The 18,536-nt window shown below is 48.2% G+C and overlaps 1 protein-coding gene across 2 annotated transcripts in view; it reads left to right on the forward strand.

The window, feature by feature from the left end:
* Window positions 1–17,497, forward strand: part of chn1 (chimerin 1) — a 33,930-nt gene extending 16,433 nt beyond the window's left edge. For both annotated transcript variants that reach the window (XM_042084702.1, XM_042084701.1), the window contains 7 exons: window positions 7,461–7,538; window positions 9,230–9,314; window positions 13,468–13,641; window positions 14,274–14,351; window positions 15,344–15,481; window positions 16,014–16,119; window positions 16,425–17,497. In XM_042084702.1, the coding sequence (XP_041940636.1) occupies window positions 7,461–7,538; window positions 9,230–9,314; window positions 13,468–13,641; window positions 14,274–14,351; window positions 15,344–15,481; window positions 16,014–16,119; window positions 16,425–16,596 (831 nt within the window). In that variant the 3' untranslated portion in view covers window positions 16,597–17,497. The remainder of the gene's footprint in view (window positions 1–7,460; window positions 7,539–9,229; window positions 9,315–13,467; window positions 13,642–14,273; window positions 14,352–15,343; window positions 15,482–16,013; window positions 16,120–16,424) is intronic.
* The last annotated feature ends 1,039 nt before the right edge of the window (window positions 17,498–18,536 follow it).

The following is an 18,536-nucleotide window of genomic DNA, read 5'->3' on the forward strand; positions in this document are numbered from 1 at the left end:
CCACATATAATAGAGCCCTAGTTAGATCAATTTTAGAATTTGAAATGCTCTCAAAATCATTTGGTAGGCCTACATCTTTGCTCTTAACCATTCAAATCATGGTCAGTGCTTCTCAGAAAAGGATTTGTGACATTTTAATCTAGATACCGCTTGACCACACAGTGTTCCCATTTTTTTTTTTTTGTCGACGTTTTCCCCCTCTCACACGCTCTATCCAGTTGTTCTGTCGCAGCTGGTGTGGGGAGAGCCGGAGGGCTAATTAGACTGAGTGAGAGCCAGCCTGACATTTGCACTGCTTCTGTGGACAGATGTAGCCCTCCTCCTCAGCAACACCACTAGCCTGCAGTCTCCGGAACATTCCTCCAGGCCAGAGAGCAGACGAACACCAGTAACCTGTGTGTTTGTGTGTGTTTGCGCCTGTGTGTGTGTGTGTGTGTGTGTGTGTGTGTGTGTGTGTGTGTGTGTGTGTGTGTGTGTGTAAATGCCTGTGAGCTAGTGCAACTCAGCATGATTTTACCTGCTGCTTAGAGTTTGCTCCAGAGGACAAGGAACGAGTACATGGGGCACATTACAGCTGACATGCCAGCACATTAAACCTCATGTTCTAGTTGCCCCGGTGAAGCACATGTTCAGAAAAGCCCCTCAGTCGTGTGCTTTATGTATATATAGCTAGTGTCCGTCTCCTCCATACACTATGTTCCTCTCCCAACAAGGCTCTTTTGTTGCCGGTCGTCATGCTGCATTACTGACTCTTCTGGTCTTACTCGGAATCAAAGTCAAGTCTGGCTGTCGTCTTTAAAGTCCTGTCTAATGCCTACTTATCTCATCTGAAATGGTGGCGGCTCGGCTCAGTGGTGCCATCAAGCCCCCCGTTGTGTCCCTTCATGATTGGGTTTTCCCCGATTTCCCTTTTCCTTTCCCGGAGTATCCTCTGACAAATTTGCCCTGACGCGAAACGCTCCTTGTGGGTGTTGTAAAAATATCCGTGACCCAGACCCCTCTGCTTACTAACTCGATGACGTTGGCTGGAGCCACTCATCGGCGGTGAGTAATTCAGGCTGTTTTCAGGTAGCTAACAGGATGGCGACGGAGCCGTTCCGTTCCTCTTGAGGGTCTGGCACTCATCTCTGTAAACACGATAAAGGCTGCCGTGAACAGGAAGTACAGGAACACTGCATTGTTCCCATGGGAAACCTGTGCCCCAGAACAGATGTTGCACCCACACAAATAATACACACACACACACACACACACACACACACACACACACACACACACACACACACACACACAGTGTACACACACACACACACACACACACATACATACACATACACATACAGAGTCCTTCATAGGTTTTTCTCAAAAAAACAGTTTTCTCTCAAAAAACAGTTGACTTAATACGAATTTGTTGATTTATATTTTTGTTTCAAACAATCCCTTTTGTCTCTTCAGTTCCTTTAGCTTATAAATGTGAATAGTGTCCTGACATCTAGAATGTAGGTGATGGTAGGTTTCTTGTTAAAATGGTGTCCTTCTTAATTCAGTGCTCTGTGGTGTTGAACTGGCCTCGGTCACGCAAGGGCAGTGCTGTATCAAGCCCGCAGAAATGAACCTGCTGTCACCATGGCAGTAGGCTTGCCAGAACCCCTAAAGGAATGGGAATCCCTAACAAATCAGTTCAGTCACCCCTCTTTCTTTCTCTCTCTCTCTCCCTCTCTCTCCCCCACACTCTCTCTCTCTTCTCTGCAATTCCTTCTTTTCTCGCTCTAGCAGTCAAGTGGCTTTTCCTTCTCACTGCCATGCCAATGAGTTCAACCCCCACGCTGACCTAAATATCACACAAATTTCAGTTCCAGCCTGATAGTAACTAGACCTTCTGACCGCCTCTGAATGTCAATGAGAAGAGTCACCGTCTCTAACCGAAGCCATTTTGAGGACAGTCTCCAGTCCCCAGTCTCCCCCCAGTCCTCCACTAAAGGAACATGCTGAAGTGGTCAAATGCCAGTCTGCTGTTTTTCTGACCTCCCATGTTCCAGCGTGCCATAGGGCATAAGGCATCCACCCTGAGATGTTCTGCTGAGGCTTGCTGGCCGTGCCCTGATGTGGGCAGAAGTGAGGGACTGGGCAGGCGAGCAAGCGAGCGAGCGTGCGTCTCCTCTCTCTGCGGTGGTGCGTGGGAGTGGTGTTCTGCGGCACTGTTGCGTAAGCGCGATCGATCCGCCGCCGCAGTCCACAGGAGAGCAGGAGGAGACGCAGGTGCAGGAGCAGGAGGAGACGCAGGAGCAGGGAGCGGGGACACTGTGTGAACGCACAGGGCGCCTCTGCACTCCTCGCTCCAGCCCAGCGGCGCTGCTTACAGCCGTGCCTGCTCAGCTCTCTGCAGCTGTCACAGAGCCAAAGGCCGTCCTCCCTGCCACATGTTCTGCTCTCGGAGACAGGCAGTGGAGAACATCGTGTGCTTTTAACTCTCGACTGCAGATTGTAAGAAGTGAAGTTTACTCTCAACTTTTCAGCTTTCCTTTGGACGAGAAGGGAGAGCTGTATTCAGGGGAGTCTTTGAGTGCCGTGACGAGGACGGTATGTGCAGCTTATGGTTTTATACACAACCCAGGCTGTCAAGATAACACAAAAATGCAGCACTGCTACTACTGCATCAGTGACATTAACGTCATATTCCCATAACATAAATATCAGCCCCCAACTTCCCTGCAGAGGACCTCCCTTGGATGCAATAAATCAGTATGAGTGTTTGGGGATTTATTTCCTCACATGATTTAATTTTATAATAGTTATTTATTTTCTTCCATTGTGTTTGTTTATATGACTGGGAGTGTTTGGGCTAATGGCGGTTAGCTTCATCAGTGGCGTGTTCTCTGCTGTGACCTTGCTGTGAGGATGGCAGGGCGTGATAGCCGCACTCCATACATCACTGTCATGGCAACAGCCACAGCTGGGTAATCTATTTGTCTCAGGAAAGGGGGAGAAAACTGCATCATTTGTTTTTCTGCGGTTTCTGCAAAGCAGGCAAGGAATACAGAGGCTAGTTCACCATACAAGGTGGAGAATGGTGCTTTGGGAGTAAAGTAGAATGGGAAAGGGTTGGAGCAGAATCAAAATGGCACTTATGTTTTGCTTTAGTGAGTGTCCCTCTGTGTTTTTTTTGTGCAGACGTTATTCTTAGCAGTCAGGTGTGAATGGCATACCATGCTACTGTTGTGGTTTCCACACTAACCAGAGTGAATAACCTTTGCAGTATGGTTTTGCATTTAAATTATGAGCTCCATCACAATAAAGATGCAGGGCAGAACTGAGGATAAGTGAGTGATTGTTTTCAGAAATGGACACCCCTCTACCCCCCCTTTTCTCTCAGGCTGGTGGGTTTGGATGGGAAAACACACTAGAACAACGGTCTATTCTTCCCCCACCTCTTCTCCTCAGCTTGCCTTGCTGGCCGTCTTGTGTTGGGCTGCTTGTAATGTGTAATGTGTACCTCGAGGGCCCTGGGTGAATGTGGAGAGGGCAGGCCGACGGACTCGCTCCTTCCCAGGGCTGCTCTCTCACTGCCCTCTCCCCTGGTGGAAGGAGTCCTCTCCATGAAACGGCTCCCTCACAGAGAGCGAGGAGCATGGAGCTCCACCAGGCTGACTGCACCCCAGAGAGAGGCACGGATGGAAACACGATAAGGGACCAATGGAGAGAGAGAGGGAGGGAGACTGGGAGAGAGATAAGGGAGAGACAGAGGTCGGGGGGGGGGGGTGGAAAATCGAAAAGGGGGAAAACGGATATGAAAAAAATAGAATCTGCTCTCTGCTCCAGTTCCTAGGATAATTCCACTAACGTCAGAACGGTTGAATTTAGAATCCATCAGTTGCCTGCGGTTCTCTGCGCGTCAGATTTATGATGCCATGATTATGCATCATTTTTGATGCTGCTTATGTAACGTTGCATAACTCGCTGGCCTCGCACTCTGTTATCTGCAGAGCCCAAAGTAGTTTTCAGTGGCAAACTTTCTCCTCTGGCACCGAGCTGATTGGATGACACAACGACGACCAGATATTATTTATTTCTTTATTTCTTTGCCAGCTTGTTCGCAGAGAACAACTCGCTCCCACTTCACTCATCAGAAAGCCGTCCGCCTTTCGTCTCTCTCTCTCTCTTTTTTTTTTTCTCTTGGCGAGACAAGCGCTCCCATCAGCCATGTCAACTGTGCCCTCCAATTAAATTGTCCTCGCTTGCTCGCTTGCTCTCTATCCAAGTGGGTGCACAGGAACGCAGGCCAGCTCGATGGCACTTCCACCTGGTGATGTAACACGCCGCCGCCGTCGCTGCGTTTAACATTCGCTTATATAACGCCACCTATTTCCTCCCACTGAGGGGTGACCTCAGCGCTCTATTGCCATCTCTCCATTCCCAACTCAAGTGCTTTGAATATTGCTAGGCAACTCGCCCTCCTACGACACACTGGTGCAGCAAGGCTGTGTGCGCAAATGTGTTGTGTAACAAACTCCTTTTGATAATGAACATTTTCACTGGTCTGCGTTCAGTGTTCACAGCTTCTGGTTTTGTCCTTCAGACATGCCTGACTGTTGCAAGGATGCCATTGTGAAATATATTGTTATTTGTCAAGTTTGACCGACTGAAACAAATGATAGTGTGAGATACTCTCCGAGGTAATTGAATGTAGGGAGGAGGGAGAGGGTTGGGGGTCAAATCACTTTGGAAAGGAGCTGTTTTTTTCCAGAACAATAGATAAACAAATTATCAGCTTGGCTTATTCAGTTAGCCGAGTCCCAGGCCCCCTCCACAATTCAAAGCCTTGGTGCTCCTCATAGAGCAGCAGCTGGATCGGGAGAGAAATGGGCTTTGCATGCCCAGATGGTTGGTTAAATTTTTTTGTTTTTGTTTTCTGGAAAGAAAGGAAGTGGCGGTGTTTGTTAACAGCACTTAGGATCCATTTCTGTGTCTGTGCCTGTGCTTTACGAGCCTCCGCTCAGGGAAGCGCGTCTGAAAAATGAGCAAAATCCATCAGTGTCAATTAGAGGTGGGGGTGGGGTGGGGGGCTGGGTGGTGGTGTGCGTTCAAAGCCTGCCACATCCTGGGAGTCAAGACAGTAGTGGCGCTCCAACCAGTAGGCAACACAATTACCCTGAAAAGCCGCAGCAAAGCTCCTTTGAGAAGAGAAGGGCTGCAGTAATGGGCTGAGTGAACAGCAGGTGAGGGGGAGCAGACTGCAGGCCCGCCCGACTCGCAGGTAGCCCGGCTGGGGTGGGGTAGTCGGGGTTGAAGTGGGTTTGGAGACGGACGCAACTGGAGGCCACAGCACCGGCTCTTTTATGTCCACCTGGAGCTCCTTTCCACAGTGGCTTGCCAGGTCGGGAGCGGCCGTTGCACTCCGCATCGATCCCGGTGCCTGTGGGAGAGGAGCCCCATTATAGCCGCGATCCTTTCATGTGCGCCGGCGTCTGGAGGAGCAGATCAGCAAATGAAAGCTCCCTGTTATTGATCACCCAGTAGACTCGCCCAGTGTGCTGTCACATCAAGCCCATTTTCACCTGTCTGTCTGTATGCCTGTCTGTATGCCTGTCTGTCTGTCTGTATGCCTGTGTGTCTGCCTGCACAAAGTTCTGAGGTTCTGCACTGTGCCAGCAGAGCTTGGCTGCGTCTGAGACATGTGGCAGGAGGGATATTTGTTCCTGTGTGTTGTGTGTAGGCTGGTCTCTCTGATGGCTGTCTCTGACCAGACTGGGATTGTTTACTGCGGCAGGCTGCCTGCGAGGTGCATAATTGGCGTGTGATGAGCTTTTTCTGAGCACTGCTGTACTGTCATCTGAGAGAATCCCACTCCCGGATTAGAGCTGAGCGACATTTCAGCGCTAGCGGCAGTCTGTTGTGATGGAGACAAAGATAGTCCCGGTCCCTGCGTTGTTTCTCTTTCACATGAAATATGTTTATTTTTGTCCTCAGTAACACGCTTGGAATGAGGGTTATTTCTCTTTGGAGGCAAAGACAGTTTCCTAGTTTTTTAGTGTCTGCTCATTAACATTTTCTTTCATCTTTCTGTCCATTTGAAAGCAGACTGTTAAAATCTCCTTTACATTTTTGGGTTTAATTGATGCACATTTGAACATCTGGGTGTTCAATTCTCACATCCCTTAATGAGACCAAATTGCTGTTGCCTTTGATTTCTTTGGGATTTTTTTTCTTTCTTGTTTTTTTTCCCTGCTTAGCGAATCTCCCTGATAATTACCATGTCTCTGTATGGCAAGCTTTGTGTAGTGCAGGACATATTGGTTTCAGTCCAAGCAAACTGACCACAAATAGAGACAAGTTTGGAAAGGGGGGCTTCACCACCCGCTCTCCTCCTCACAAAAGGCTGGTTTGTGGAGGTGCTGCTGATTGTGGGCTGTGGAAGTGGCATGATCTGGGCAAGCTGAACAGCACCGATCTGAGCTGAACTTCTCTGAACTGAGCCCAGCACAGGGGATGATGCATGACTCATTCATTGCTCATTATCGTCCCACGCTCCCGCTCAAGTCCTTCCAAGCCTGCCTGCCTGCCTGCCGCCTCCACCACGCTCTCCCAGCGGACAACACAGGGCCGGTGGGGGCGGGGAGCAGGCCGCCATCAAGCCCTGACAGCAGCTCCCTGATTGGCTGTCGTGACCTGCCTAAGCCTGCGTGACTAGCGTTAAGGCCCTCCCCCCACTCTCTTCCTGCCTCCCTCCCTCCTCCCCTCCCTACTCCTCCCCCCCCCCCCCCCTCTCTCTCCCTCTTGACGGCAGCAGCATCCACTGGCAGTGTGCTGCTGAGCTTCCAGGGAGAATATCAGCTCTGTGCAGGGAGGACAGGATTACCACGAGCACTCATCTCGTCTGCATATAGATGCCCACAGCGCGGGCCACTGAAGCACCCATGACTACCACAGGCTTGTGCTCTTTTCTGGACACACTGCTCAGGACTTGATAGAGTTTGCTGGCAATAATTTTCTTTGCTGCTGGTTTTTGTTTTTCTAATCTGCCCGTGTTTGGATTTTTGTGCACAGAGTTCTGAGAACAGAAGTCGCCTTCGGCGGACTTGTTTTGCTTTTAGCAGTGGTTCTTTTTGTCTTTTTCTTTCGTGGCTCGATCGTGTCCAAAACCAGGAAAATGCAAGAAATATGTCGTTTTACAGGATAACTCAATAGAATAGAGGAATTTTCTCTCTCTCTCTCGCGCCATCTCATTTGACAAAGCTCCTACTCTCTCTCGGCCTCAGTAGTGTAGACTAGCGCACAGTATCAAAATGCCGTCCAGAGAGTCCTACTCGGTACGCAAGGGGGAGAAGTCCCTGGTCCAGAGTAAGTCCAAGCAGGAGAGTAACCAGCAGGACATCCTGGCCGCTGCTCTGGGCATGCGGATGGGACCACAGAAGCCTCCCGCCACCATCTGGCAACCTCTCAAACTCTTTGCCTATTCACAGCTCACCTCGCTGGTGCGCCGAGCCACGCTCAAGGAGACGGACCGGGCGCCCAAGTACGAGAAAGTCCACAACTTCAAGGTAAGCCACAACAACACTCGCCCTCGTCATTAGCTGTCTGTCTGTTCCTATCATGCATTGCTGTGAGTGGTGTTTGTGTGGAGGCTAGCTGTAGAGGAGGAGGGTTTGGTTGGGTTTCTATGGTTGCGCTGGGCTAGAGGGGAAGCTCTCTCCCTAGGAGACCAGGAGAAGGAGGGAAGGGGGGGGGGGGGGGGGGGGGGGGTGAGTGAGTGAGTCTGGGGGGTGTTGTGGACTGAAAGGAAGCGGACCCCTCAAACAAGGACTGTTGTGGGTCTGTTCAGAGAGCCTTTTTCAAAAAAACAAATCTGTTGGGCTGTGTGTGCGCTGCCGCGGACTGTGTGGGGTGGCAGATGGGGGAGATTAGGCTGTAGTAGGGGCAACCATTTAGGGGGGTGTGCCTGTGCGTGTGTGTGTGTGTGTGTGTGTGTGTGTGTGTGTGTGTGTGTGTGCGCCTCAGTCAGCAGCCCCACTCACTCACTCCCTGGCTGGCTCGGGGCTGGTTAATGAAGAAGTGGAAGCGAAGGTACCTCTGTGGCCTGATGGAAGTGCTGACTCCTCCAGAGCCCCCTGTGTGTGTGTGTGTGTGTGTGTGTGTGTGTTAGTAATGGACTCCTAGGCAGCACTCTCTTGCTCCCCATTCACACAGCTCAGCTCAGCACAGCACAGCGTAGCACACAGCCAGGCTCACACACTCCATCACCGGCAACAGCAACAACAAACACAAGCCCACAGTTAAGCGAAGGACCCAACAGACACCACATACCACAAAGGGAAAGAACTAATATCACCACTAAGCTACTAATTCATTTTGCATGCCTTTGTGATAATTCTAAAGTGGATGCCTTTGGTTGCTTTATTTCTTTACGGACATATGAAATACAGAAACATTCAATGCGTCTATCCAGAAACCGCCCCCATCAAGCCACAAGGGGAAAAAACAATTCCATCTCCATAAGAGCTAACAGTATTCAGATGCTCTATTAGTGCAGTGCAGCGTAGCCCAAATATTCTCATGGAGGCTCCTTTGGGGTCTCGTAGCGAGTTTCCCCCTCCTCCAAGGCTTTTTAGAGCCGGGCTTTTCTATTGAATCACCTGGTCCTCTCCCTGTGCTTGCTGCCTTCACGGCTGATTAGCTGCGAGTGGCCCCCTGCCCTGGATATCCCTCACAGGAGAGCTCAGGTCCCCCTGCCATCCAGGAAAGTGCTGGTGTCTCATCCCCAGACAAACAGGGCCAGTGGTGCTCCCTGATTGGCTGCGCTGTTACCTGGTGGAGTGTGTCACGCTGGCTTGCGGCAGCCACCTCGCTCGCTTGCTGCTCCTTAATTGGTTGAGTGGATTAGGCGTGTGGGCAGATTTGACCACGACTGTGATCGACGCCTCGCAACTTTACCAGCCGGATAATCCGTCCCCCCTCCTCCTCATCGGGCTGCTTCCCTCTTGGGGCGCGTGTTTTTGGGGAGACTCTTTGTGCGAGTGTGAGTGTGTGTATGTCTTTGTGTGTCAGTGAGGTGCTGTGTAAGTGTGTTGATGGTTGTGTGCATGATGTGTTTGTGTTTAGTTTTTGTGATTTTGTGTGTGTGTGTGTGTGTGTGTGTGTGTGTGTGTGTGTGTGTGTGTGTGTGTGTGTTAAATAAAGAATTCAAATATGTGTTTGTGTGTGTGTTAGAGACTGACCTTCTGACTTCTTGCAGGTCCACACGTTCCGAGGACCTCACTGGTGTGAATACTGTGCCAACTTTATGTGGGGGCTTATCGCTCAGGGAGTCAAATGTGCAGGTACAATACACACACACACACACACACACACACACACACACACACACACACACACACACACACCACTGGGACTACGCTTGAGAAATACATCAGTCAAAGTTTATGTAACAGCATCATTCAGAGTTGAATGTGGGTAACCTCAATTCCAGCTGAAGTGAAAGTTTAATGTGTCATAATGTGTTGCATAAACCCGGCAGATGACAGAGTTGTGTAACAGGACAGAATGAGGACTTATATCGTGCTGTACATCTCAGATTAAGAGTGTTGACATTAATGCATTTCACTAATGTACTCGCTGATGGCTTCTCTTGAGCTCCAGTCTCGCTAAGACTGAAGGAAGACTGTGCTTGCCTATGCATTTCCACCAGCACAACAATGATGGATGAGCTTGCACACAGGAATGCTCAGATGAGGGCTTTTAAATATGCATTTAAGTATTGCCTATATATATGTGAGAGGAAGGGGGGGGGGGGTGCTTTTTTAGCCTCATTTAACTCCAGCTGAACATTTATATAAGTACCACATACAGGGTCTGATGATGGATTTGATGTTCAATCAGTATGGCACCATTTAAAATCCTTTTGTTCTGCTTTATCTGTGTAATGATTTTGGCTCACTGTTGCTTATTTTTCTGTTTTTATATCTATATTACTGTCGCACAACAGCATAATCAGTCTTTATGCTGGATGATGAAATATCAACTCTGTATTTGAAAGCCATTTAGGAAGGACATTAATGGAGCATCCTTTGTTACCAGTTCCCCAACTGTTCGATGAAAAAAAATAAAAAATGTTATCCAATTTAGTAAAATTGGATGATTTATCATGTTATTCATCAGAAACATAATAATGGGGGGGGGGGGGGTTAAATCTGAATGGAATCGGGAAAGCATCATGCCTTTATTATGGTGCGATATGCACCCAGTACCCCCTAAGGCATGTAGTGCAATCTGCATGATGCAATCATTTACTCACAGTCTGTATTCCAAAAGAGACTGTCTGTATGGCACGGAAATCTCCGGCACTATTTCTTATTTCTATTTTTTCCACCCACAATGAATGAGGGAACTGGTATCAGAATGTGGAAATGAAATGGGCCGATGTGTGTGTATTTTATGTTTTATTTATAGGACAAAGTGAGCGACACATATGTTTTCAGATACTCTGTGGATGAATTATTTATGAATTGATTTTGAAAGCAGCTTGCGTTCAGAGCGCTGATTTATTGGAGGTGCTCTTTGCCGAGTGCTTGTTTCCTCCGCATGCTTTCTCTGTTTCCCTCTCCCTTTCCCATTGACGAAGTGATGATGGTAGAAAGTAGGACAGCGAAGTCTTATTTGATGTTTAAATTTGCTCTCGGGCTTGGGAGGGAGAATGAGGAGTGGAGCTGTGCCCTCCCCTCTCTTTTTGGAGGGGGTACGTGTGAACAGTTTTTGGGCTGGTGCCAGCGAGTTGTCCCCTGCCTCTGTGTGTTGTGCCACATTTCCTCATCAGAGAACAACCCCCTGCTCTCCACACTCTCTCTCTCTCTTTCTCCCATGAGCACACACACACACACACACACACACACACACACACACACACGCACACCACCCCCAGCCTCATGCCATCATGCTTGTGAAGAAAAACAAAGCTGGCATGCCTCTGTAATGAGGAGAGAGGCAGTGCGCCATGGGGATGGAGCTCTATTCCACACACACACACACACACACACACACACACACACACACACACAGACACACACACGCATACATACACATAAAAACACACACACAGACACACACACACACATACACACATTCTCTATTCACTCAAGGACACATACAGACGCACACACATGAACACATTGAAATTCAGCTGCCTCAGCCCAGGCTGGTTTTCAATGCGTCTCCCATTGCCTTTCTGTGGGGAGCGGTGGCTGCTGTACAATGGTGGTGGCAGCGCAGCCCGTCCCCTGGTATGATCCTCAGCACCGCGCATAAACAGAGCAGAGAGCAGGCAGGGGGGCTCCTCCACGCTAGGTCAGCGCATAGAGAAAAGGGGTCCTGACATTGGAATGAGGTGCTTATGAGCCCCTGGTGGCCTACCCCCCTTTAGCCTCACCTTCAGTATTCTAGCCACAAACCACCCCACCAACCCCCAACCCCCTCAGCCAGCCAGCCATCCATCCACCTGCCAGCCCAAGCTCATCTTCCAGACAACGGCGTTTCACCATGGCGACGGTGCTGATGCTCCGCCACCGCCTCTGGGGCCCCCAGACTGTCCCCAGGGGTGTGTCCTCTCCCAGCCCACCTGGGACCCAGGGTCACCCCTGAGCTGGCGGGCGGAGCACGCCCACGGTGGACCTCCGCTGCTTTATAAAGGGAACACACCAACGGGGGTGCCCTCTATGAAAAGCCGTGTCTCCTTCCACAGCATTGAGGCCTGTCTCTCCTTAAGTAATTACATTTCTGCACTGCTGAATTCAAATGAAGGCTGGACTCCTCAAGGGGCCTTTATTTTAATCAACCAATGTCATTTTTTTTTTTCCGGTTGAAGTCTGCATTTTCTTTTTTTTTTCCATTTCAGCAGTCAGCACAATGTTTTCCATTTCCTCCCATCTCGTTTTAATTTGGTACATAATAGAAGCATGCCACGGTGCGTCTTTTAGATGTACTGTAGCAGAACGGGAGGGGGACATTTTTCAGGCCTTTCTATTCGATCACCAAATTTCATCTGATTAAGAGGAGATTTGGGGGAAGCCTGTGTGTTTTTTTGTTTTTTTCCCCTTTTAATGTGCTGAGCTCTTTTAGAGAACTTGAAAGCGGAGTGCCGCTGGAAGCTTGAAAGAGATGGCCCATTTAAAGGCAGGGAAATGAGGTCTAGTGTAGCCCGCAGCGCGCTGAGGCAATGCCTCCACGGCCATTGTGCGCAGGCACAGATTTGGACGAGAGTGGGCCCTGCCAGCCCCACACTATCTCCCTTTTTTCTCTTTTTCTCCCTCTCCTTCAGGCCACATTGTTTTCAGTGAGCCTTTAATTCTCCCTAAGAGCCCCCCCCAACCCCCCCCCCCCCTTTCCCCTCACACAACACAAAGCAGAGCGGCCTCTCTCTCTCTCTCTTTCCCTCCCTCTCTGTGTCTCTCTCCCTCCTCAGCATCTGTTCTCACTGGGCTGCTGCCTGCCGCTGCCTCCCTGCATGGTGGGAACATGGTGGACATGTCTCTGGAGCAGCTGGCCACCTCCACTCAGGCCCCAGACAGAGCTGAGCTCCTTTCAGAGGGGGAACTCTGGCTTGTCAAGTGTAGTGTAAAATGTTGATTTGGGCTGGTCTCGCCCGTGTTGGAGAGTGCGCAGCGAGGATGAGTTGGTATTAGTGTAATAGCACCACAGAAAGCCGCTTATTCGCTAGCTCTCACATGTTCCCTTGATTGATTCTTACTTGGCTCGCGAGCAAGCGCTGAGGACATGTGTGTATGTCTGTGAGGTTCTGTGGAGAGTGTTTATATGAATCGGGGTAAAATCAGGATATTTAACCTCATGATTCTGTAAACAATCAAGGTAATCGTTTATGTTTTCCTGTTAAACAAGTGATTTTAGTCAATAGATGTTGTCGTCTTTGTTTTGCTCGGGTCTTTGGTTTGTTTACATTTTTCCAATTTGTTTTTCAGTATGAAATTTTCTTTTAAATATTATATTTTTGTCAAATATCTATATTTTTAGTGCTAAAATGGTGAGGAATTTACGGGGTTTGGTACTGCATGCATTTTACATGAGGTTCCTTTGTTTGCTGGACATTTGCTGAAGTGTTTCAAGGTGACACTGGTAATGTCATTGGCAGCCAATCAAAAAGTGATGACATCGGCTGTGAGCGGATGCTCAAGTGGTCAATGAAACTACGTAGGCAGTTCTATTGATCACAGGGACTGAAACCACAGCAAAGCCATGAGTGGAACTAAAGCCCGTCACAGCACATATGCTAAGCATGAATAGCAAACAGCAGAAATATTTATCACAAGGTCTACAGGGAGAACATTTCAGAGACCTATAGGAACCCTCTACAACAGCGTATTACTGCATCTAGTATGCACATGACTATTTTGCACATAAACATTCTCATATTTTCTGCTTACTGACCTTTTTAATTTCTTTTTTTTGGTTTGTCCTCATTTCCAGATTGCGGTTTGAATGTCCATAAGCAGTGCTCGAAAATGGTGCCCAACGACTGCAAGCCTGACCTAAAGCATGTGAAGAAAGTGTACAGCTGTGACCTGACCACCCTGGTGAAGGCCCACAACAGCAAGCGGCCCATGGTGGTGGACATGTGCATACGGGAGATTGAGTCCAGAGGTAGGCAGCACTCATACATATACACACACATACACACACGAACACACATACATTTGCACACACACACACACAAACACACACATACATATGCACACAAACACACACACAAACTCATACATATACATACACATACACACACGAACACACACACACATACATTTGCACACACACACACACACACACACACACATACATATGCGCACACACACACACACACACACACATACATATGCACACACACACACACACATACATATGCACACACACACACACACACACACACACACATGAACACACAAACACACACACACACACACACACACACACACACGAACACACACACATACATATGCGCAGACAGACACACACATGGGTGCACATAAACACATGAACATAGTGAAACATGCATGATAAATATGCATACACATGCCCACAATCAACTTTGGCAACATATACATAAACATGCCCATATGCTCAAAAGCACACACACATGTGCATATAAACACATAGATGTTTGTGATGGTTTGTTTTATATGTTTTCGATGAAGAAATGCATAGAGCCATGTTTTTATTTGAAAACACTATAGTGTTTAAACATTGAAATAATTGTGAAGCTTCTCCTTCTCTTCCAGGCTTGAAGTCAGAGGGAATCTACCGGGTGTCTGGATTCAGTGATTTGATAGAAGATGCCAAGCTGACGTTCGACAGAGGTACAGCACCTCTTGCTTGTCATGTACAGTCCTGTTCTCGGTGGGAAAGTTCACTGTCCATGTGCCATTTTTAGGTCAACCTGCTTTTAAATGCTGAAGTGAGGCCCTTTGTGTTGTAATGCAGCATATACAGCATTCTGACACATGAGCTTAAGGTCCATCTGTGTGCCGTCAGCTTGTGCTGATGTGACCTCTGCATGGGGATTGGCAGCAGCAGTGGCTGTTCTTTCTGTTCTGTTCCGTTCTGCTCAGCCTCTCATCAGTAAACATGGAGCTCAGTGACAGGCTCAAGCTCAGCTAGGCAAAACCCCTCTCGAAATGTCACCCCCCGCAAGAAAGGATTCCGCACAAACTCCCCCCAATCTGCAGGGGCTCTCCAGAATGCATGAGAAATGGAGATGAGCCCCCTCTCTTATCTACCCCACTCTGAGCACAGGGGGCTGCAGCGCAGCAGTGGCTAGCCAGTAGGATTATGGGAAAGCCTAGAGCCATGGTTGCCTCGCTGGGAGGCTGGGGGAAGTAGATGACCCGTGGCAGTATGTCAGGGCAGCGCTCTCGCTCTCTTTCCCTCTCCACACACACACACACACACACACCACACACACACACACACACACACACACAGGCCTGTAGCAGATCTAGGCCACGCTCCGCACTGAGGCCCGTCAGGCACGCCCCAAGACTGCAGTCAGCAGAACTAGGCCCAGCCTTTGATGACCCTTTAGAAATTAGAGCGCCCACATAGCCACACCGCTGCAAAGACGCTTGTCCAAACGCATTCTGTCTCAGGGGCTGGTTCTCTGAGACGGCGGGGAGAAGAAAAACGCCCACCTCTCGTGTGTGAGCGCCTGAGACAGAAAAGCCTGTCTCTCTTCCAACTGTCTCTCTTCCAACTGTCTCTCTTCCAATTCACGTTCGGTGTTTTTGTTTAACACTTTCATCTTCTGTTCTCCGGTGTGTAACGTGACGTCTTTTCTCATGTCCCCACCCAGATGGTGAGAAGGCGGACATCTCTGTGAATGTTTATGAAGATATCAACATCATCACCGGGGCGCTTAAGCTGTACTTCAGGGACTTGCCCATCCCCGTCATCACGTACGACGCCTACCCCAAGTTCATCGAGGCCGCAAGTAAGTATACAGCAGCAGCAGAGTCCATTTGCCTAGCATGGCCAGGAGACTCCAGCCTGATTGCATTATTTCCAGCCCACACGGTGATTTGTTGCACATTTACTGTGCCCATGACTCTGGGGCTGGGGGTATCAGATTAGGGTGGAAATTCGGCACAGTAATTCCACCGAGCGTGATAATTGCATCAAGTGAGCGCTTTACCCATTGCCGTCTCCATGGAAATGTAAGGCTTAGGCCTGACATTTTTTTTGTGGAGTATCACCATAGCTCTCAGGCTCTCTTAATAACCTTCCCCCCAAACCCAATTCAATTCTCCTACTTTTTTCATTTGAGAAAGTAGTTACTGAAGTGATTGATAAAGACAGCTTCCCAGCTCTGAGCTGTTTGCTACCATGGCAGAAATGTGTTATTTTCCGCCTCCGCATGACGCACAGAGGCAGAGAGGAGAGGCCTGTGGACAGTCAGGCCACTGTGTGCTGCTGCTTTGGTGACTGGCTGATGGTGACTGTGATTGTTTTGTGTGTGTGTTTAGAGTTTACGGACCTTGACGAGCGTCTGGAGGCACTGCACGAGGCTCTGAAGCTGCTGCCGCCGGCACACCACGAGACGCTGCGCTATCTCATGGCCCACCTCAAAAGGTTCGCATCCCATCCATTACACACACCCCTGCTGAGTCCTGTCCAGACACGCCCGTTTCCCCTCACTCTCCACTCCTCCCTCAACACAACACTCTCCTTCCATTTTCTTCTCTACTCCTTCACCTGGTGCAGTCTCGTCCTCCTTTGTTCACTTCTCCCTTCTGGCATGTTCTTGTTCCGTAAAATCTTTGTATTCTGGATGGAGAGGCTGCTTTCCCTTTGGTGTTTGACTGCTTGTTTTCTCCATAGCCTGCCATAGCTCTGTCTGACCTGGGTCATTACCGTGTTTCTCTTGTTGTTTTCAGGGTGACCCAAAATGAGAAGGACAACTTGATGAACGCAGAAAACCTCGGCATCGTCTTTGGGCCGACCCTCATGCGAGCGCCCGACCTGGATGCCATGACGGCCCTCAACGACATCCGCTACCAACGCCAGGTGGTGGAGACCCTCATCAAGAACGAGGACATCCTGTTTTAAATTCACAGCCGCGCCCTGCCTCCAAACCTCCAACATGAAGGAATCAAAGAAACGCTTTTGATACAGGACAGATTGACTCTGTCTGGTATTTTGATTTTCTTTCTTTGGTGCAAAGACTTGAACCTTTTGAAGGACCCTATGTCATTCTAGTCTCAGTGGCTCCGCGCTCAGTGGATGCAGTACTAACACTCAGCCTCACTTTCATTCTTTTCTCTCTGTTTCATGGCTGTGGATTATGGACCTTAATCTTGCATGTCTTCCTCCCCATTTTTGTCGGGGGTTTGTTGAGAAACGCAGACTTTGCAGAGCAGATTTTGCAGAGTGTCTTTATTTTGGATAGCTTCGTAGCCGTAACCCCAGCATGTGTTCTCTCTCTCTTTTTTTTTAAGATTGTGAAGTTCAAAAGCATTGTGACTGTGCTTTTATTTAATTTTTTTATTTTGTCCTGTGGATGTACAGTAGCTCCCGGTTGACCGAAAGGGCAAATTGTTTTTGTGAAACATTGTCTACAGTACCTGGATGTAATAGATAAGGTTTAATCAATCACTCGTCAATTTCTCTCCAATCAATTTCTCTTGATAACCACTTCTCTCTGCCTCTTAGGTTTTTATATGCAGTATCATGTCAGGTGGATTTCAGAGCCTCCTATTTAAACAGACAACAATCAACGTTTTTACTGTTAATATTTCATTTGTGCTAGACTCACTCACCTCAAATTCTATTGCACTCCACCTCCAACCTTATTTGTACAGCTCCTGATTTCATTGTAATGCTTTTGTTTGATTTGTATTAGATTTTGCGCATGGAAACGTTAATTTATTAAACTTTACTTTACTAGAAATCTGTGTACAGAGCCAACTAATTGATTTGGTTGCACACAATAAAGTAATCCATGTTTTGAGCCATTTTTTTATATCAAACCCGTGATTGTTATTCATGGTTATTATTTCCATTTCGCTGCTGTTAATGAACCTGCAGCAGTAATACACAGAGAATGACCTTGACGTTTGGGCCGGCTGCGTTGTTTGTGTACATATTTAGACTGACATCCAGCCATCTCTGTAAACGAAGTCATGTGACTCCCGCCAGCAGACCCCTCAATCTCCATGTCCGTCATGCTCATTCGGTGGGAGATGAGGATGGACCTGACAGGACCTCAGGCACCGTCCTCTCTCCGCAGCGAGGGGATTTTTAATTGCTGGATACATATGCATACAGTGTCACTTGGGATTTACTGCATTTAGTGTTTAATTATACCACAGGCAATGTTTTTCCACACCCACACACTGACGTGCAGTCAGGCCTTATCTCCCACATTCACAGATGTATGTGCAAAATATTACCTGCCTACATGTGCAAGTGAAAGAGAATTAATGGATTTTAAATATATTATATCAAAATTTTGTTTGCATTTAGTCACTGTAATCATCAGATAACCCAAGGAGAGCTGATTGTGTTCCTAGGCTGCAGAAAGAGAGCACCTTCCTCTTGGCAGTAGAGACTGCAGCTGGCATTTGCTAATTTGCCATGAAATCTCATTAAATCATGCACCATTGTTCTGCGCCGTAATTGTGGAAACCGTAGCTTTGATGTAGGATTATTAAAAGCCATAAAGCCTGACAAGACCTGACCTTTCTTAGTTTACCACCTCCTGTTCTCTTTCTGTATTCGGCCCATGTATACTAAACCCATGTAGGATGTAATGTGCACGTATGGTTTGTGCACACTTTTTAATACGTTAAGACATTTATTGTTGATATCCGTTTGTTGTGGCTTCCTGAATGAACTTCATAAACGACTTGAGAATTCAAGTTCAGCATGTAGGCTATATTGACAATAACATACATTTAGTGGTAATTGTTAGCATGAAAAACTTAATTGGATGTTAATTTGCAAAGAACTGAGGCAAGTATTCAATTAGATGCTCCGGTCACATGCTT

This window comes from Alosa sapidissima, chromosome 2 (assembly GCF_018492685.1).
Source record: "Alosa sapidissima isolate fAloSap1 chromosome 2, fAloSap1.pri, whole genome shotgun sequence".
Lineage (NCBI taxonomy): Eukaryota > Metazoa > Chordata > Actinopteri > Clupeiformes > Clupeidae > Alosa > Alosa sapidissima.